Source organism: Bactrocera oleae, chromosome 4 (genome assembly GCF_042242935.1).
Source record: "Bactrocera oleae isolate idBacOlea1 chromosome 4, idBacOlea1, whole genome shotgun sequence".
In the NCBI taxonomy this organism is placed as follows: domain Eukaryota; kingdom Metazoa; phylum Arthropoda; class Insecta; order Diptera; family Tephritidae; genus Bactrocera; species Bactrocera oleae.
The window spans coordinates 47,616,538-47,638,811 of NC_091538.1; the positions used below are offsets into that span (position 1 = coordinate 47,616,538).

The 22,274-nt window shown below is 33.9% G+C and overlaps 2 protein-coding genes across 3 annotated transcripts; one reads left to right on the top strand and one right to left on the bottom strand.

The window, feature by feature from the left end:
* The first annotated feature begins 10,766 nt into the window (after window positions 1-10,766).
* Window positions 10,767-13,861, top strand: Mlc-c (Myosin light chain cytoplasmic). 2 transcript variants are annotated; one of them, XM_014233098.3, is made up of 3 exons: window positions 10,767-10,918; window positions 10,975-11,002; window positions 12,973-13,861. In XM_014233098.3, exons 1-3 carry the CDS (start codon window positions 10,916-10,918, stop codon window positions 13,383-13,385), a joined length of 444 nt encoding a protein of 147 aa, XP_014088573.1. In that variant the 5' UTR covers window positions 10,767-10,915; the 3' UTR covers window positions 13,386-13,861. The 2 variants fall into 2 exon arrangements, with proteins under 2 accessions (XP_014088573.1, XP_036218746.1); XM_036362853.2 differs by lacking the exons at window positions 10,767-10,918; window positions 10,975-11,002 and adding an exon at window positions 12,711-12,884.
* Window positions 13,862-15,660: 1,799 nt separating this feature from the next.
* On the bottom strand, window positions 15,661-18,520 carry Agxt (Alanine-glyoxylate aminotransferase). Its single transcript, XM_014233076.3, has 3 exons — window positions 18,065-18,520; window positions 16,056-16,918; window positions 15,661-15,991 (listed from the first exon to the last, which is right to left on the bottom strand). Exons 1-3 carry the CDS (start codon window positions 18,212-18,214, stop codon window positions 15,829-15,831), a joined length of 1,176 nt encoding a protein of 391 aa, XP_014088551.1. The 5' UTR covers window positions 18,215-18,520; the 3' UTR covers window positions 15,661-15,828.
* Between the last annotated feature and the right edge of the window lie 3,754 nt (window positions 18,521-22,274).

A 22,274-nucleotide genomic window follows, 5' to 3' on the forward strand; every position in this document is an offset into this window, starting at 1 on the left:
CTTCACGAGTCCACATACGCGTGTGTAATAAACGTTTAAATACTCAATGTACAGGACGACGGTGGGGCAGGGCGAAGTTGCTGCGTTGATTTAATGCAAAAAATAAGCCACCAAAACGACTACAGCGACCACGACAACACGACGGATGGTACGACAATGAGGCGAGAATGCCCATAATGTGGCTACAGTGGCGCTACTAGGTCTCTGTGCGAGTCTCTCACTCTTTGCTTGCCAACGGAGAGCAGCAACAACGCTGCCACACCAGCGAGCTGGGAATAAAACTATATAATTTTATGTATGTATTTTCCTATGGGTTTCGGAGGCGCCAACTGAAACTATTCGCTTCACAGCCCAACTATTCTTGTTGATGAAATGACAGTGACTGTGAAGGTGTATGACAAGCCATGGCAAACTGTATGTGTCCAAAAAATACCACAAATAAAATGAAGCCACAGAAATTGTTGGAAAATACTTGGGAGCATTGTTGCATTTTTCCCCAAAGCACAAAAATTTTCTCACCTAAAATACTTACAGCCACAAATAAGCTGCAGAAAATTCCTAAAACTAACAGCAACTAACGAGTGGTAAGAGTGTGGGAGCAAAACTGTTAGATTTTCCATTTTTATTTTCGCACAAAAATGCATGGATGCAACAATGTAGCTCTCTCACTTTGCACACAGATATAAGCATATGTTTCTGTACATCACCCACTCCACTACTTGTCATGGCAGTCTTTCATGTTTTGTTTACATTTACATTTACAAAGCTGACTTCTCAAGGTATATGCTTTTGCATGGCAACAAAAACAACGTGGAAATTACAAAAGCACTACAGGGTGGCATTAAAATTTCTAAATATTCAATATAACTAACTGTATAATGAAAATTAGAAAGAATAATGATTGAAAAAACGTCAGTTGCAACCGAAAAATTAAAAAATTAAAAAAAAATAAAAAAAAAAAACTTCGTATATTTGCAAATACATTCTCTCGAATTATAAAAAAGTGTTTTGTTACTTAATTACTTATTTGCTTTGAGAAACTTAAGACAGCCTTCCTGAGATCATATCAACCGAGTAAAAATCTCTCACTCTCATTTCTTGTATACATATGTTTTAGTCATAATATTGAACAAAAAACACTTCGAGCGTTCCTCTAGTTTTCAACGGTAGAGAATGACTCCTCAATTGAAATTAAATTTAGTTCTCTAATAAGATTTTAATACGAATTTAAGAAGGCTAATCTGTCCAAAAGAAGCTTGCTTGTCATATATTTAATGCATTTTTTATTTCATTTATTTAGTTGCAATTATTTATTTATCTAACCCCTCAAGTCGAGTTATTGTGAGATTCTCAATTATTCAAATGGATAATAGTTTCAGATACAATAACCAAAATTTCTTCAACGTTTGAGGCTATGTTTGCTGGGAAGAGGGTTAGATTGCCGTAAAGGTAAATTATTAAATAAATTAAAATTCATAAACTCTACAGTATCACCCTGTAAAGCTTAAAAACTTGTATTTACAGTCTACATTGTTGATACATAAATGTGGGGTATGTGGAATATGGGTTGCCATTACCGGTCAGTGGAGCCAACCTGCACGCGCACAGCTGAGTTTTGTTTTGACGCAAGTTGTATGACAGACATAAATACACATTACAAAAGTATGTGTGTATAGATGGGGAAGAATAGAAAATATAGTATACTAAGAGCAATAGTAGTTACAAAGAGATTTGCAAATAAAAGTAAAAGAGTGAAGATAATCAACCACTGATGCTCAAAGTATAAAATATTCAAAACGTGTTACCAAATTTTGCAAAATGTTTTTCTATGAAACTAATGGAGAGTGGAACAGTTAAATTCATCGACTAAAGTACTTAAATGTAAAACAAAACCATAATCACAATTTTAACAGTCAAAGAGAAATAAACGTCAAGAATAACAGCTGTTGCCTGTAAATCTCTGTAAATTTTTAAAAGCTTAAAGGCTTTAGATAAAGAAAATGAAAATGAAAAAAAATATAAATACAATATAAACATTCAAAAAATTTTTGAAAATAATTATTTTTCCTGTAGAATGTAAAAAATATATTAAATAAAACAAAAACAAGTTTTCGTAAAAATTTATTAAAATCGAAAAATCAAATAATTGAAATAATGATTTACAAATTCTAAATATAGATGTTTTAACATGCCGAATGATTTGACTGGTAGAATTAAGTTTATTCCTTGCCAACAATATTTACAAGGAAAACTGAATTAAAATATAATTTGTAAAAGAAGTGTTTGGTAATAATACAAATTATCAATAGGGATACTTGTGCAACAAGGCGTATGAGTAATACAAGTATATTTATTTTAAGGCGATGTTCCAGTTTAAAGGCATGAATTTCAGGTAAATTTTAAAGTTTCGGAAAAAAAGGTAATTCTTAGTTTTACTATCTATTTTTTTTAAACTACAAGACTAGAGAAAAAAAATCAAAAAAAAAATTTTAAAATTCTAAAAACTAGCGACAGATAAAGTGGGTGGTCTCACGTGCACCATACCCAAGATTTCACCCTTCCTAGCACTTTGAAACCAAAAAAACAAGATTAATCTAGAAAAATGTCGCAGTGTCGGAAAGGTCTGAAAAACATTTTATCACAAATGGGGACTGGCTGAAAAAAAAATAATTTTTGTAAAAATATTTTTGAATGTTTCAAAGTTTTTAAAAATAGCACAAATTAAAATTTGGATATATGGCTAGTTCCAGACATAGACAAGTCTATAAGAACCACTCTCTAAAAATTTTAAGCAAATTGGTCTAGTAGAACCTGAGAAAGCTTGGGTATCGTTTTGAAAAAAACAGTTTCAGAAAAATTAAAAACGAAAGTTTAAAACTTCGCGAACTGGTCAAACTAGTTTGGATGCCGGGTCAACAAAATATTTATATCACCGAAAATAATTTGAATTTTTAAAAATTCTCTTGTAGACATATTCTTGAATAGTTAAACTTTGTAAATATAAAAAAAAATCGATTTCTTTTTTTTCTAGACTAGAAAACCACCTTAAATGATTACAATTTTTTAAGCCAGGTTTAAGGTTTTCAAAGAATCGAACTTTTTCTGACTTAAAGTACACCTTGGTTTCCTAAAAGCTACATTTTTGGAATAAGTCCACGATGTTCACCATTTTGCGAAAGTTTAGTATACCTATAAAGTAAACTAGCATAGACTTTAGACTTTACATATTCCCACAAGAAAAAGTTTAAATTTGAAATTATCTGCTCACCGTAGTGTTTTCTCAATAAATCCATTAATTGATGCGATGTGTGGGAAGTGGCGTCGTCTTGTGTCGCCGAGATCACGAGCTTCAATTTCAGGCATCAAATATTCGGTTATCATGGCGCGATAACTTTCGCCATTGACGGTTACGTTCTCAACGGCATCATTTTTTAAAGATATACGGACCGATGATTCCACCGTCCTACAAACCATAAAAAACCGTTGTTTTTTCAGGATGAAATGGTAGCTTTTAAATCTTTTCAGGTTGCTCTTCGTCCCAAATGTGGCAATTTTGCTTGTGTACATACCCGTTGAACCACAAATGGGCCTCATCGCTGAACAAAATTTGGCTCAAAAATGTGGGATCTTTTCAAGAGCTCATAGAACGAAGCGATGTCGCTTGGGAAGGTCCAATTCTTCAGTTCTTCAGTTCTTGCACAAGCTGTGTTTTTACACTTTCAATTTAAGATCCATATGTCAGTCCGAGCTGCTGCGAACGGCGCCGAATCGACTCTCCACGGTCATCGTGTACACTCTTAGCTACGCCCGCTATATTTTCTTCATTGCATACTGGACGTGGTCTATTCGGTCGAATATTATCCAATAATGAATGCTGGATCTAAAGATGGGTGATGGCGTTGCGAATAGTACGCTCAGTAGGCCAATTATGTTGACCATAAGTTTAGCGAAGCGCGCGAAAAACATTCTTTACAGAACGTGAATTTTCGTAATAAAGTTGAATGATTTATAAACGGTGTTCAGGTGTAAGTCTTTCCATGATGAAATGTCAAACAATACTGAACAAAAAAGCATGACAGTTTGACACGACTCAAGTGTAATCTGTCAAAAAAGGCTATTGAAAAAAGTACCTACTTGGATCACCCGTTACATATTTTAGAAATATACAAAAAAACATTTGTATACGCGCAATCGGCGCTAAAAAACATGGTCCTCCACTGCTGCAGTAGTTCCGACTTTTTCCGTGGATGAAACTTAAAAAAAATTATATACTTGAAGGTATTATATACTAGAAGGTGGAAAAAGAATCCATAATTTACAAAATGGCGGCGTATTAATGGCGCCAAAATTCGATTTTTGATCAGATCATAGAACTGATACGTCATTGTATGGAGAACTATAAGCAGATTAAGAAAAAATTAGATAGTAATCAGATAATTTCTTCGCGGATAATCATTCAAGCAAATTTGAAAAATTTACTTTTGAGAAAAACGCATTTAAAGGTAAACTGATGAAGCTGATTGAAGTGGGCGGCTACACTTTAGGAGACTGTAACATAAAAACATTTTTGAGATATCAATTTAAAACTTTAGTATGTTAGTTTTAAAAGTATAACCTATCGATACATGGAAAAAAGTTATCTTTTTATAATATCAAACTAGGTGTGTCCCTTAATAAACCATTTTTTTTTCAAATACACTTGATCGGTCGGTTTGTATGACAGCTATATGCTATAGTTGCCCAATCTGAACAATTTCTTCGGAGATTGTAGCGATAGCTTGTATAATAATTATTACAGGTTATAATCTGGTCAAATTTACGTGGTCCCTTCCAAATTAAACAGTTTTCCATACAAGAACATGAGTTTGATTGATCGAGCTGTATTGCAGCTATATGCTGCTGTGCTATAGCTCGCCCCACTGATCATTTATACATATGTATACTTTATGGGTCTTTGACGATTACTTTCGGTGTTCCAAACGTCGCGGCAAACTTAAAGTACCTTGTTTGGAATATAAATATAAAGGAATCGGGTAGATTGCAGTTTTATTCCTTGCCATGATACTTTTAAAATAGACAAATAGTTATCTATCGTATTTAAATCTTAGCAGCCAGATCGCTTTACGAACAATAGATTAAATAATCATAGTATTTAGATTGCTGTTGATAGATAGCAATTCACTAGTACTTAGAAACCTGAATCTCCTTGCACATTTTAGAAAGGATTTCTTAATTTTTCGTCGCATATTTGAAACAGCTTCGAATTTTTTAGGTTATTTTTCACCCCCGCAGTAACTCCACTAACTTGCTTATCGACGTTCATTTAAGAATACGTTCAATACATATAAAGCTAAAATGTAGGTTAACTAACCAATATTTATGCTCCGTTTACTGGCTACATCAAAGTATGTATAATATGCATAAAAATCACACAATTTCCTGCAGTCCATGCGATTAATTAGCGTCAATAACACCTTAAATAAGTTGTTTATTATGTTACAATTAAGAGTAGGTGGTTGTTAGTTGTTAATTTATTTACTGCAGACAATTACACACACATGTATATGCGGCATATATGTCAGCATCTCACCCACTTATCATTTATTGGCGTACAACAGCAGCAATATACGCCAAACACAGTCATGTTCACGCCATTACACCAGTATAGGTCAACCAAAACCGGAGCAACAGCAACGGAGCATCAAATGCAGAATATCCACTACTTACTGGCAAATTGAAAGATATACGCTTACATACAGATTTGAAAAGATCGCGCTTCGTATGAACGCAATGAAGTGCTTCGCACAATTTCTATACTCGCGTGTTGCTTTCAGCATACATACTCATATACACAAACATATATACTTAAGTACAAATTTATACATTTGCATGATGCTCCAGTTGCTCACTTCAAGAAGAAAATGTATGAGTGCGATGTGCTGCTGTGAAAATGCCCAGATTAATTTTAAATTTGTATACAAAGGATGAAAAAAGATAAATCAATGCAATTAAAAGCATTATTCGTTAGGAAATGGACCACAAAATGTTTGCAGATTTCACACAATGCAATTTAAAGGGGGCCAAATGAGCACGCAACGGGTTGCCAGTAGGAAGCAATGAGCAATTCTGAATGAGTAAATAGTGTATCGACCCCGTACATATGTAACTTGTGAATAAATGTTTATCAACATTCAAGAGTTTTTTACACAACCTGCTATGCGTTCCGAAGTAGTGGTCTAAGTTTTATCTCTATTCTTTCGTATACGAAGTAAAATAGTCTTATCGGGAAAGAAAAATCAATCAATCTTATTTGAGCAATTGGGGAATTTTATTACTGGGGTCATATGAGTGGGTTTTGATGTTAGTGTGACCCACTGCCTACGGGATATATGTATGTATTGTGTTGGGGTAAAGGAGATTGTTTCTTCGATATCGTTGATGGGAGATACTTAAAAAAAGTGTTTAATCTTCCTTCTATTGGAATAATATTAACTGTCTGTCCATAGCTGATCGCTTCTAATCTCATGACGTCGGCAGCTCATTATCTATATTCTATCTATATGAATTGTGTTGGGTTTTTAAGTTTGTAATTTGAATTGCAATATTTAAAAAAAATTATTATTGTTATATACAGATAAATGGAAATAAATTGAGGTTTGCAATGCGACCTAAGATGTTTTGTGCTCTTCTTTGCGTCACTCAGACTGACATAGGTCCGGAAGTCTGATTACTTCCAGGAACCTTCTGGGCGCTATCGAGGCGATGTGAACCCTATTTGGATATATAGATCCAAGGATCTAGATCCCGCGTCTACAGACTGTTGTACAGTCTAAAATCAGGTGTTTAGAAGTTTCCCGTTCTATGTCGCAAAACCAGAAGAGGCTATACCCCAGTTAAACAAGTGCTTCTTGAGTCTGCAATGCCTAGTGTAAAATTCCTCGAATTCGTCTCTGGGGCGGTATATTATACTTTTGAACCCAGTGAGGTTGTAGCCACCCATAGGCAACTTTGTCTGCCGCATGCCTTTAAATTGTTGCCAATATCTTTCCCTACCCATTCTCTCTTTGCGGGCCAGCTCATTTTTGGTATGGGAACCCACCGCAATGCAGGATTCTCGACCTACCGTCTTGGAAGCAGCTGCAGAGCAGGCAGGCTCGTCAGCTAGTTCGTTCCCGGCTGTCCATTTATGACACGTCCCCCAGAGGAGGTGCGTCCCATAGGTAAGGAAAGTTTTATACGCGGTCCTGTGATGCCTGCACTAATGCTTTCGGACGGTTTTGAGCCGTCAGTGTACCAATTAGTAGTGTTGTCTCTCAGTAGTAGGACTAGCATGGAGTTACTCTATTTACCCTTTCTTTGTGATGTCTACCCTTTTAGTAATGTCGACCCTCGGGAGAAGAGCCTGTTATGTCTGTGCACTTAAGGCCTTCAATTGTTGAGACCAAATTTATTATTATAAACAAAAATTTTATAGACGATACAATTTATATTAAGAATAAAGAAGAAATGATTGAATAACTGTCATACTCCGTTAAACTTTCATTCAAAACGTCACTTCTGTAGAACGAAATATAAAAAGCAAGAGAAAAGATAAACGTGGGCTTGAATATGGCGTGATTATACATGAGACTAATCGGAGTCTAAAAATAAGTAAACTAATCTTATTAGATCTGTAAGCAATCTGTTACGAAGCCGACGAAATTCGTATAAGAGGCAAAAAAAGTAATTTATAAATGATCAGGTCAGACTAAAACATAAACAATTTTATTGTGGATCCAACCAAAAATGGACTTTAGATTTTATATTTTTAGTTAAAATTTTGATTTGTTTTAGTGGATATAATTACATACTATATCAATACAAACTGTTCGCGTCGTAAACAAACAGCTGTCAAATACGCACTAATTGACATACATACATATGAATGTAGATCAAACTTTAGACGAACATAAAACAGGTTGTACCAATCTTGGAAATAAATGATTCGATTCACAGTTTGAATGAAGAAAATTAATTCAAAGTCAAAAATTAGTTTAAAACAAATTTAACTTGATAGTTTAAAATGTGTGGCAATAAAGGTCTTCTGAAAATAATATTCAAAGGTAAAGGGAATAGTGAATGATTTTACAATGAAAAAAGATAATGTACAGTATAAATATGTACAGTTATGCCAAATTAAAAATAAATCAATGCATTCATTTGCATATGGTATTTAAGAATATGTGTTTGAAAACATATTTTATGTATTGTAAAAATTATAACTTACGTCGTTGCGTTGTGAGCGAAATCGAGATGCGGAATTGGTAGCATTGTTGGTCATCTTTGCAACTTTATGTTCAATTTGTAGTGCGCACTATGGATTTGTTGCTACCTAAGCGTATAAAATAAGCACGAAGCCACCACTAAGCCCCTCAGCGCCACGGGCACAATAACACGGATAATATTACACTCTGATAATAATTGACGTTATCAACTCGTTGTCAAACAAAAAGTATTTAAATTTAAACAGAGTATTTAATAATTGTGTGTTTTTCCGATATAATCTTTTTGTTTTGTGCTATTTTACCAGCAGATAAAACGATGCAACTAGAAAGTAATTAATTATGAGCACAATACTTGTCACACGATAGCTGTTATATTTTCAGGCCACTTTTTTATTGCCTTATCTTTCTTTGTTTTGTTTCACTGCTTTCTCTCGAGCGAAATGCGTAGTTAAAAAATTTACCGTGACGACCTTTCCGTATCAGTCATATGTACAGATGTATATTTACGTAAGTGCTCATAATTTTTTATGAATATACTTGAACTACACTCTTATTGAACCGTTTTCGATGGATAGTTACAATTGAAATTTGCATTCCAATATCCTTTAACGTACCTATCAAAATCTGCCTTTTTGCTGCAATGTTAAGTAGCTCTTTGTTGAATCAAAAAGATTTGCAGTAGTTTTATGAAAATTTGATAAGATTTTCACAATCACAACAATTTTTTTATTTATTTGTTTACTGTCACCACTTTTGAATTTTTATCAGCTGCTAAATTGCGAATAGCAGAATATGCAAAATGCAAGAATATTCAACTTTATGCTCTTCGTTATCATCGGATTGGATTTTTTTCCTGCTTGCTTTTTCACAAACTTAAATATTTTCTTAACATTGCAACATTTTTTGCTTTAATATACTGTTTTACAATGCACTTAGTTATTGTAACATTGTATTTAACATACATTGAAATTTCTTGATTGATTTTCCTGCTTTCCACTGCCTTGCAATCTCAGTTATTGCACTTTTCTTTGCTGCCTACAGCAACGTCAAAATCTTCCAATGCCAATTTTATACTGTGATGAATTTCCACAATTTTGTATTTATGAAATACTTATACATATATAAAAACATATATTTTTTGCACTTCCGTAACTTTTTTTTGTCTGCTGTTAAAATCCGTCCAGCAATAAGAATCAACTGCAATGCACACCTACACAAGCATCCGCGAATTGCAAGTACGCACTCAAAAACACACTGACGAACGCAATTAACACATTCGCGTCAATATATTTGCGCTTCTAAATTTTCCTCTGCCACAAAAGCTCTTTCCGATTTAATACTTGTCATCGAATTTTCATTAATTTCTACACACGCTAACACAACTTGTAAACATTGACACACTACCAACAGCAAATATTCTTTCCAAAGAATTTTCAAGAAAATTTTTCCAATTAGATTTGATTTTTTATATGTAGTTTATTCCATTATATTCAACTCCCTGCTGATCTTCTGCGCGCAGAATTATTGCGGAGCTTGTATAACTAATAGCGAACGATTGTCGTCGACGACGAGTGACAGCGAATTGAATTGCTTTCGAACTGAACCAAGCGACCAAGCAATTGCGGTGAACAAAATACAAAATTCCGCTACTTCTTTGTTTTTGTCATTTTCTTTTGCTTTATCTTGTGTCTTCCAATTGAAAGTTGTCCGACGAAATACAGAACTACAGAATATACATATACGAATGCGGTATTTTCGCGCAGAACCACAAACAAACACGAATGCACTATGTTAAAAGCAGTTTCTGGTATTCATGAAGTCGTTATCGTTATGCGTAGTTGGTCGTATTGCATTTGTTCCTGGTCGAATGACTTGTTTGTCCGCTCACAGCTGCTTGCAATTCTATTTTGTTTTCTTTTTTATCCTCTTTATTTTCTTTATCTTTCTTGTTGCAAATATTTTTGGTGGATTCCTTTTTGTTTTGCATATTTACAGGGTTGTATGCGTTTAACAAAATTAACGCAATGTTTAACGAACAATATGTCAGTGACGTAATGTTTTCTTAAGGCGCCAATAAACGTAAAAAAAAATAAAAATTTATTTGAGTTAACGACGATATTCTCTGGAAGATTATGCCTTTGAAATTCTAATATTAATTTTGTACTAAATTTTTATTAAATTATATAAAAAGCAGTTTACTATAACAGATCCTGTATTAATTTCACTTGCCAGGTTGTAAAAAAATATATATAAAACTATCTATAAACAAACTAGTGAACTGTATACGCCCAATATTTATCTGTTTTAAGGAACAAAGAAAGTAAAAAACCCCATACCACACTTCTTAATATAATCTTAAATAAAAATGCAAAATATTTGATCATTTAAAAATTTCAGTTAACAAATACACATTTTTTTCAGTGTACACTGTTAATTATAATTGAAATTGTGTATGCAAATATGGTCGGATGAAATAACTTCATTTTATCAATCGTAATTAGGTGGCAGCTACATTCTCTTCATAAGCTGGCAACGACTTCAACAGTCGGTCGCTGACACATTCCAAAAAAGAACTTGAAGTCGTTTGACGTGTGTAAGTTTTCTAAAGTTTTTTTCGACTTTCCAATTTCTTCACTAAAAGAATCACAAAAATGGTAAATTTAAAACGCCTAAAGTTAATTCAATTTAATATATTATATTTCTTTTGCAGACAAACTTCAGCGAGGATCAATTAGCTGGTGAGTAAAACACGAAAACAAGGAGCAATAGTTAATGTTAGAGTGGGTATTGTGCGGAATAGCAGTGGGTGTGTTTCAAGTATTAAAAGTGTACCTTGCTGAAGGTGTTAATTGTAAACAGTCCTTAATAAAGCATTGCAAAGGTTTAAGCTTTTGAGATATATACAGATTAAGATGAATAATCGCTGTTTCTCGAGCTCCATATTTCTTGCGACAAGCGGATGACTCATTGCACCTTGATCAAGTAACCGTTTTACATACTAAAATACTTAAAAAGCACAACACAAACAAAAAGAAAATGAAAAGATATCACTGCGGTATATTGACGTAGCGTTCGTGCGACAGTAAATGCAAACGATGACTCCATCAATAAATGAACACCATTTTGCGATTATTGGTTTAAGTGTATGAAGAATGTGTATAAAGTTTTGAACACTACTATTCCACCCAAGTACATTCAGTACAGCCGCTTTGACAGAAATTTTATTTCGGTAGCTGGAAGAAGTTATCATTTATTAGTGTGTGTTGAAGAACTTTTAGCATTCTACGTATACTGCTAAAGTTGAAATGAAATTGAATTGCTCTAAACTGGCTATTTATATCAGCGTCATATTATTTATGTGGAGGTATGGCAGTTTCTTTACCATATTGGGAAATTTCAAACGCAATATATATTGCGCTTGTTGATTTTATGGTCGATATTAACAATTCATACTGCAAGCACCTAAAAAATGTTTGCAAAATAACACATAAGACTACCTACAAATTATGAAAACATATGGATTATACAAAATTAAATAAGTTGTGATCTTACTTGTTTGCTGATCGAAGTTTTCTACAATTTTCATATTTGGTTTTGGCACAAATAAATTTTTTCATTGCAGTTAAATACTTTTGTTTATCAATACTTTTACCGCTGCTCATAATCGCATATTTATTGGCCCAATAAAACAGAAATAAGTAGACTGTGAGATAAAAGAATACGTGCATAGGCTTTATAATGCTAAAGGTAGTAGTGGTAATACCCAAAGATTTGAATCAGAAAATGGTCAAATGTACATACCAAAATATTGAACATTTAAATACAGTTTTTCTTCTTAAATCATATTTTCATGTATACCGCGTATGGTTCGCGTGTTGCTGAGATACACATATACCTTTCTAAATATGTTATTAAATTTGATTCAAAATAATTTTGCACTATATTTGAAAGCAGATTTAGTCGCCTTATGAACTTTGTGTATAATACAAGTGTCTCTTCTTTCAATTTTTCCGCACCACTTTTAAGGCAGTTACAACATTTATGACGACAATTGTGGGGATAAATGGGTGCACTGTGCAACTAAAAAGGCATTGTACGTTGAAAAAACATGTCTTACCTTATAAGGATGAAATTTCAAAACTACATTGATAGTAAATACCAATACAGGGTGTTTATGTACACTTAAAGTCAAGTTCTAACATATGAACGCGCACATTAATAGTCAAAAACAGTATTGTTTTTCAAAAAAAAAAAAAAAAAATATATATATATATATATAATACATACATATGTACATATATACTATACGAATTTATTTTTTGGTATTGCACGTTACTTTTATTCTGTGCATTCAACAGCAGTCAGCCTATACACAAGCACGCAAGTTCACCTTCAATACTTTTGCGGTTGCACATCACTAAACCACTTTTGCGCAATTCAGTCGTCGGTTGGCGTATCATGCAACACATTGCTTTGATATTGCAAAGTTTTATTGATTATACCTAACAAATCGATTTAGTGTTATATATAATAATTAAATTGTGTTTGGTTTCTTGTTGCCACTATTTACAATGTATATCTACGAGCCACCAACTAAAAACTCGTTTACCACTGTGGAAGGTTGGGTTGGACAAATTTTACGTTTTGCCCTTCATAATTTTACATTTAAATTAAATTATAAAAGCAAATTTTGTATTTTTGTTTGTAGAATTCCAAGAAGCCTTCAATCTCTTCGACAATCGTGGTGATGGCAAAATTCAATTGAGTCAAGTGGGTGAGTGCCTGCGTGCGCTCGGTCAAAACCCCACCGAATCGGATGTGAAGAAGTGTACACATCAATTGAAGCCGGATGAACGCATTAGCTTCGAAGTTTTTCTACCCATCTACCAGGCGATTTCGAAGGCGCGTTCTGGTGACACTGCTGACGATTTTATTGAAGGTCTCCGTCATTTCGACAAGGATGCTAGCGGTTTCATTTCATCAGCTGAACTGAGACATTTACTAACCACATTAGGTGAGAAACTGACCGATGAAGAGGTCGAACAGCTAATGACCAACCAAGAGGATACACAGGGCAATGTGAATTATGAAGAATTTGTGCGTATGGTCATGAATGGTTAAGTGAAAATGTCGTTGTTGTAATAGTGGCCTGCATTTAAGTAATTAAAAGTAATATATATATATAATGAACAAGTTTATAATTCCCTTTACATGCCTACCTGTTTCAATAATAATTAAATAAAATCGCTTATAAACAAGAAATTAAAAACAAAAGTAAATTAAATTAAAAAGTAAATATTTATATGAAACCGAAAGTATTCCGCATGCATATGAACATACATATGCTGCCAATTCGAGAATTTTTTGTGAACTAATTTTTATACATTCATATACTATATTTAATTGTATTGTTATTGATGCGCAATGTAGCTCTTTAATATGTTCGAACTTGCTTGCTACATGCATCAAGGCAACATTTGCATATCCCACTATATTAAAGATACGAACACCTAAGTTTATAACGGCGTATTATTACTTATGTATGTTTAACAATAAAAACATTCAACTAATTTTTATAAAAAAATTTTAAATGGAAATTTATCTTGTGTTAAAGTAATTTACAAAAAAGAGAAAAATATTTTTAATCCACTGCATTTATGAGGTTATAACAGTATTATTTCTGAGAAAGCTACCAAAAAATATGTTGTCCATGGATAATATGACATCTAAAGCATTCATGCCTCTCAATTCTACCTATGTGTTCACATTTCGCTTTATTCTGAACTGTAGGTTTTGATGTGATTTTAATTTTATTCTCATATTTTAATAAATTACCTTTAAGTCAGCCGGACAGGTAAAATCAGTATCGGTAGTTTGGTATATATGAACCAGTTTTTTTCATTTTTGGTAACAATATATAATACATTCAATGTGATATATGTTTTTATAAAGGACAAAGACAACCTCAGAAACATTAATCGTTATAGTGTGAACAATTTGACCTCTAAATTTTCCCAAAGTGTAAGGACACACAATTTGTTCGAAGAATATAGCGATGCTTTCGACAATAAACCCTTCCGTTCCTACGACAGTCGGGTCAAATCGGATTTTTATCCGGCCAAGGACTGTCAACTCGGCACCATTCCTCGAAATTACTTCAGGAATGTTTTCTGCCGCTACAACAACAACAATAACAATAAAGCCTTCCCGTTTCTACGACAGTCGGGTCTACGTAACTGGAACGTACCCGGATTTTTATCCGGCCAAGAACTATCAACTCGGCAGAATTCTGCCGCTACAACAACAATAAACCCTGGAAGATTTCGTAAAGGTACCTTGTTAAATAAAAAAAATTCTCCTTTCAAAGACTTGAGTTTGAATGGATAATCTGTGCAAGATTTAGTGCAAATATGTTGTCAAATAAATAAGTTTTCCATACAAGATCTTGGTTTTGATCGTTCAGTTTGTATGGCAGCTATACGCTATAGTGGTCCGATATCGGAGCTTCCGACAAATGAGCAGCTTCTTGCCGAGAAAAGGACGTGTGCAAAATTTCAAATCAATATACACAGACAGACAAACGGACATTAATAAATCGACTCAACTCACCACTCTGATCAGTTATATCTACATATGTAGGGTTTGTATTATAGGGTTTCCAAAGTTTCGTTCTGGGTGTTACAAACTTCGTTGCAAACTTAATATACCCTGTTCAGGGAGAAAAAAGAGAACATATGGCGATAGTCGGATCTACGAAATGGGAACGGAATTTGAATAACATGACACCATACATTGGAAGTGATTCGCGGACACTCGAATGAATGGTGGATTTCATAGATGCTTCAATGTGAATGCATTCAATGTCACACTGAGTATTTATGTACTTTGTCGTCTAGTTGGTCAAAGTATTTATTCAAGATTTAATATTTGATTTATGTAGGTTGCTTACTGAGAAAAAATTCCGAGAAATAGGCGTTTACTTTAATCTGTCATCCGTTCTATGGCAGTATGTAAATACCGATCTAAGACGATGATGACGTCCACATTATCATATATTTACTACGATGCTGCTGAGTTCCCTTTGGAAGCTATGCTGATTTTTAGCTGTGTTCAGATCGAAAAAGAACATTGATATTAATAAAACCTAACCAAACAAATCTAATGAGATTCCTAAGTTCTCACAACCGGAAAATTAGAGAATGGTCTCCAACTCTTCATTAGTCGTATTACCTAACAAAATTAAGAAGGTCCTGCTATTTTTAAAGTGGACAATCTTGAGATGCCCACATCACAAAAAGTATGTGGATCCACAGTTCGAAGAAGAGCTAAAACGTCTATCAGTTAGACTCGATGTATACAAATATTTGTGCTTTAATCAAATGAAAGAGTTTTTAAATTTGTTTTCAAGTATTTTTAATTTACTTTATAACTATAACTATATGCATGAGTATTACAAAAGATCTGTATGTGAGAGTAACAAAATTGATGGACAACCAAAGCTAATAGAAATGCTGCATATATGAATGTGGGTGAATATATAGTAAATTAAAAGTTAATATTTCTATTAAATCTTGGATTTTTCACCTAATTTTGAGCTTTGTATGGCTTCGTGCAAAATATTGAGCACTAAATCGACGCGTTCGCAAGTGGCATTCGTGCCCATCAGTCCAATACGGAAAACCTGTTCGGCTGTGGGTCCTAAGCCACCGCTTATTTCCAATTTGTATCTAAAAATTGTGAAAGTTATAAAAATTAATTCAGATTTTTCATATCTGGGAGTACCGCACTCACTTTCTCATCGCGTATTGAGACACTTTTTGCCACTCCACACCCGCTGGCACCTTGATGGTGTTTACGGTGGGCAAACGATCATTGGCTTTCGTTACAAACATTTCCAACCCGATCTCCTCCACACCACACTGCAGCCGATGTGAGCACTCCTGATGGCGATGTATCACATTTTTGCGACCCAAAGCACAAAATTGTGCCAATGCCTCGCGCAGTCCATATAAGAGCGTAGAGGAAATGGTGTGATGATATATGCGTGGCGTGTCGAAACAGTTCCAATATTGTCCAACGAGCAGCGCATCAAAATAGTATGACTTCACATAGGATTTGCGTGCTCTTATACGTGCAATGGCACGATCACTGAATGATACCGGTGTGATGCCGGCTGGTGCACCAAGCACCTTTTGTGAACCCGTGTAGGTCATATCAACTTTCCAGGCATCCATTAGGAATTCGACGCCTCCCAGTGAGGCGACCGTATCAACCACGAAAAGGCAATTGTATTTTTCACAAAGCTCACCGATTTCCTTCAGTTGTGGCTGCAATATGCCAGTCGAGGAATCGCCTTGCGCAATGAAGAAAACTTGTGGTTTGTGTCCCTCAAAGGCGAATTCGATTTCTTTTAGTGACAATGCGTGACCAAAACGTGATTCCACATAGCGTACATCACCATTTAAACGTTTAACCATTTCGGCGGCACGATATCCCCACAAACCGGTGCAGGCGAGTAGCACAACATCACCATCCTCCACAAGATTAACAAAAGCTGTCTCCATGCCGGCATGTCCCGAGCCGCTAATGCACATCGTAGCAGTGTTTTTCGTTTGGAAAAGATATTTGACGCCAGCCTTAATATCGTCCATGATCTGTAGGGAAATGAAATAATCGTAATTATATAGAATATTGATAGATATCTCTCTTTACGATTTTATCAAACAGTGCAAGTACAAAGGTATAAGAGCTTTCTGGAAATACCAGTCGATGAACTTGAAAACAACGCCTAAGAGTATAGTCTTACGTTTTCATACCAGTTGGTATGACTGGTACTAACTGTGTAACCGGAACTAACCTGGATTTTTTTTCGACCAAGGACTACAAACATACAAGGGTATAAAAAGATCTTAATCTTAATTTTAGACCGCTCCTCTTCAGATACACCAACGTTACCTCGTTAATAGTAGCTCGGTTCTTTCAAAGTGAACATATTTGTATGTATATAGAAAAAATTGTCTGGTGCTTCCAAAATATTATATAGGTAACAACATAAAACGGCTCAGTAAAAAAGCGATATGCACGAGATGCACATCAGTAGAACTACTCTTAACACAACTTCAAAAAAGGAAGTCGTGACTTATGCGTTGAGCTGAAAACAGCAGTCAAATAATAGGTTCAATCCATTCACCAGGGGAAACGATTCAGCATTTAAATAACCCAAGCATATCTTCAGACTTTGTACTGAGCAAGCAGATTGCTGGAGTCATTAAGATTTTTTTGTTTATATTATTTTGTTTTCATCTTTGCCGTTATTGAAAACCAATCGGTCAGCACCGGAATATGTATACTCCTACATGGGTTCCGACGAAAACGCCTTGTTAAACAACACAGATGGGGATCAAAAGTCATTGGAGGCAAGCAGATATAGGCGGCTAAGTTATCAGAGACTTTTTATATGAAGCGGAGCGAAATCGTCTGTCAGCCCACATGACTATATAGCTGCAGCTGTTATACATACATACAAATGTATATTATTTATTTACAACAAATTTATTTACAAACGTGTTTATTAAATTGTTTTGAGCGAAGGGGAGTATTATGAGAACGCAATGAAAATCCGTCTTTCGTAAGACGTTTTGTGATAAACGAAGCAGTAATAAGAGAGAATAATTAAGGTCCGCGAAATTTAGGGTGTATTTTGGTCTAAAACACTCGGGTTTCTAAGTATTCTCAAAAATCGTTTATACATTTGTACATCACTTGTTTCAAAACGTTTATGCGAATATATGTATACATACCTCGAAGCATTCTGGGTGCATATGTCCCAAAACTGGATTACTTAACGAATCGAGTACACGTTGTGTGCAATTGGAGGGACCGGGTCCCATCAGTGTTTTATTCGGCACATAGAGCGATTGCTTCAATTCCACGGGCACTGGCAATTCCATTTTGTTTTGTTCCAAAAAATTTTCAATTTCTAACGCGCAAACTTTAAATGTTATACACAACACGGTAGATTGAAAATTAGTGATACAACTTTTGTAACTGTAACTTTTATATAGATTTTTTTTGAAACCACAGCCGACTATCACAGTATTTTTTCAACACAAAGCTTAGGAAACCACAAGTCGAATCAACAACACATTTATTATATTTATTTTTAAATGTAACTTTTTATCTTATTTATTTTTTTAAAAAAACCACAAAACTGTCTACTGCTAGCAAGCGATTGCCTGGGAATGAAGCTGATTTTCGGGGTTCACAGGCATCTTATAGGCGCCCTTATCTCTCATTCAGCGCTCATTTAAATGGAATCGTGGAAAAAGGTAAATAAAATATTATTTACTCCAATAAACGCAACACATAAGTAAAATTACTCAAACTAGATGTTTTGACACAAATACTTTAATCTATATATATATACCTATGTATTTATGTGTGTGTATGATGTATGTACGTATGTATATAAAGAAAAAAGTGGCTAGAAAATAAGCCGCGTTATCTCTGCATCAGATTTGACTCCCAAGCGCGCAAAGTGATTACGCTGAAGGAGCCGCAGTTGTGCATACATATATTATATATAAATATATATTTTTTTAAATTCTTTTGTAAGTATTTTTATTGTAATTAAACGCCGTTAATCAGTTCTACTTATAACACTGATTAATTAATAATTTAGAAATGTCTTCGATTGCAATTAAAACTATGCCGGACTCTAGAATACAAGTATATGTATGTATGTTCTTCATATTTATTTTTTATTTTTAGATTTAGATAAAATCGGTAACAAGGTGTGCTTAAATTGATGCGTTTCTTATAATAAGCTTACAAATGAACTCAAAGAACCATATAGTGATATAAATGAGATAATTCTTATTTCATATTAAATCTTTATCTTCTTTATACCCTGAACAAAGTCTATTAAGTTGGTCACGAAGTTTGTAACCCTATAAAATATATACATAAAATATCTGCGAGGCTTTTGGACCTGATAAGTTGATCATGGATTAAAGAGAGCGGGTTACGTTGGAATTACTGAAAAATATTGGGTTGAAAGTTTGAAACCTGTCTAACAATAATTGCATCTCTTGGGTGTCTCTGTTGAGGTCATCGGCACTGTCGACAAGTGCGGTATTATTTAACTTCTCGCGCATTCTACTAAATGCTATAATACCCTTCACAAATAAGAGGTTTCCATACTTCAGAACTTAATTTTGATCGTTCAGTTTGTACGGCAGCTATATGCTATAGTGGTTCGATATCGGTGGTTCCGACAAATGAGCAGCTTCTTCGTGAGAAAAGGTTATATGCTAAATTTAAAATCGATATCTCGAAAACTGAGTATATATACAGACGGACATGGCTAAATCGACTCAGCTCGTCACAACATATTATAAAATTTCCCGTTATTTAAATTCAGAGAAAAATCGGATCGATATGCTAATAAAAATCTTTAGTGACCAGGATGAGCAAGAAAAGTATATTTGGAATAACGATCCTAAAATTCAGTTTCAGCACGAAACTTCTGGCATTAGACTTAACTTGATTGCCTGGCCACGCAACCAATGTATGAAAAAACCCAGATTCGTACTAATTTTCGTTGTCCCTTGCCTTTGATCTAGGTAAAATTTAATTTTCCTATCATGAACCAAGTCGAACATAACAGGTGTAATTCATATCTAATTGTAATTAAGATAAAGACAAAGTAATTATAAATAAGATTACAACGATGGGTTCAATGTCTTTATTTCTTTTTCCTATTTTATTATATATCTTAATATTTTACAAAAGTAATTTTGTATAATTGATTTAGTGATTTCCAGGACACACACATATATGGATGGTCTGTTTTCATATTTCTTGCTCGAATTTCACCACATCTTTAGAATTTGAGCAATGTAGAACTCTGAGTAATTTTTTATCCGAAAATTAATTTTTATAGATGTTATATTTGTAGGCATGTATCAATCGATTCTTGAAATACTCGATTTTTTATAGTTTTCCTCGTATTTATGATGTACATATGAATTGATCTTATCCCCCGAACGAAAGATTCTTAAATTTTTAAGACTTAGTATTGTAAAATATTGTCTTTAAATAAGTACTACGAATTTAATGAAATTCTAATTGGAAAAACGACTGAACGCAATTAATAAAATCGGTTATGGAATTTGTTTTCAGAAATAATTGGCATTTCCTTGATCTTTAGGCTTTGGAGTCTATATTGAATTGAAAATAAAAATATCGGATCATCGGTTATGAATCATGCGTGGTTGATATTGTTGCATGAAAATCGTTTACTTTATATGTATGTCTTTACTTTATATAAAATAGAAGCACACGCCGTAATTGCTACTCGACTACAAACAAATTTTTTTTTAAATATTATATATAATATAACGATTTAACTGCTTTAGTTGTGATTCACTTCAGTATTGCTCTCTGACATTACGCTTGTAGGGTAATGCTGTAAATTTCTAACAGTCAGATGATGAAGTTTTGTTTAAAGGTGAATTACAGTTTTGCAGTTCTTATTTGGTTAAATGATAACCTTGTTAAATGAAAGTTCAAAAAACTTTAATCTATCAAAAATAGATTTACTTTTTACACGTGTATTATAAAAAAAAAAAAAAAAAAATAAATTTGCTAAGAAACTAACTAAAGTTATTGCAAAACTAAAAACAAGTTGAGATTGACACAACGGCATGCGCTCGACACTGTTATTGATTGTATGTAGTTTAAATGATGCACACGTTGATAATGATTTTGAAATAAAACGAGAAAAAACGTTAACTTCGTCTGCACCACAGGTATAATACCCTTCACAGGTGCATTTATTAGGGCATAAAAGTTTATGAAAACATCTTTAGCTTGATTTTGATTTTTTGATTTCGGTCAGTTTGTATGGCAGATATATGATCTAATAGTCCGATCTAAGCAATATGTTCGCAGATTATAGCTTTGTCTTGGAAAAAAATCCATGCCAAATTTTGTGTAGATATCTTGTAAAATAAAGAATTTTATCATAAAAATAACTTGATTCCAATCGTTCAGTTTGTATGGCAGCTATATGCTATACTGGTCCAATATAGACGTTTCCGACAAATGAGCAGCTTTTTGGGGTTAAAAGGAACTGTACAAAATTTCAGATCGATATATCAAAAACTGAGAGACTAGCTCAGCTCGTCACGCTGATCATCACGCTGACGTTTCCTTCTGGGACTTTGTAAGATATCTAAGGGGTTATACCCATTTGTGGATTGCAAGAAATTTATTTTTTCATATACATACTATATATATCGAATGTACATTGTATACTTGAGAATATTCTCAAACAATTTGAAACTTATCCCGAAAATAGTTTTGGAGATATGACCGTATTTGCACACATTTTTTAACACACACAAATTTTTATCGGCTCCCAAAACTATAAACGCGTTTTTGTCGATACGCTGTTTACAGAATCGGTAAGGTAAATTGTTCCGAAACGGCTGGAACGATCGACTTAAAGGCTTCACACAACCTTTTTGTACTTTTTACTCTCTTGCAACATGTGGCTACAGAGTATAATAGTTTTGTTTACCTAATGATTGTTTGTATTACCTTAAACTAATGGAGACAGATATAGGGTGATATATATATATATATATAATCAGGATGACGAGATGAGTGGAAATCCGGGTGACTGTCTGTCCATTCATTCGTCCGTCCGTCTGTCTTTTCAAGCTGTAACTTGAGTAAAAAGTAAGATATTATGATGAAATTTGGTACACACGTTCCTTGGCAAAAATGGAGATGGACGTAATCTGACCACTACCACGCCCACAAAACGCCATTAATCGAAATCGTATAAAGTGTCATAACTGCGCCGACTTTTTACCGAAAATATCGGTAAATGTGTGAGATATATAATTGAAATTCGGAAATTATCCTTTCTTGAAAATAGTATGTCTGAATGTCGAAAATATGTTGAATCAGATCAATACTTCCCTTAGCCCCCATATATCT

Coding starts and splice junctions, on each gene's coding strand:
- Mlc-c (XM_036362853.2), top strand. CDS start 12,836: ATGTATATCTACGAGCCACCAACTAAAAACTCGTTTACCACTGTGGAA. Junction 12,885..12,972: donor CTCGTTTACCACTGTGGAAG/GTTGGGTTGGAC, acceptor TTTTGTTTGTAG/AATTCCAAGAAGCCTTCAAT.
- Agxt (XM_014233076.3), bottom strand. CDS start 18,214: ATGGAATTGCCAGTGCCCGTGGAATTGAAGCAATCGCTCTATGTGCCG. Junction 16,919..18,064: donor TGCACCCAGAATGCTTCGAG/GTATGTATACAT, acceptor ATTTCCCTACAG/ATCATGGACGATATTAAGGC. Junction 15,992..16,055: donor TCTCAATACGCGATGAGAAA/GTGAGTGCGGTA, acceptor CACAATTTTTAG/ATACAAATTGGAAATAAGCG.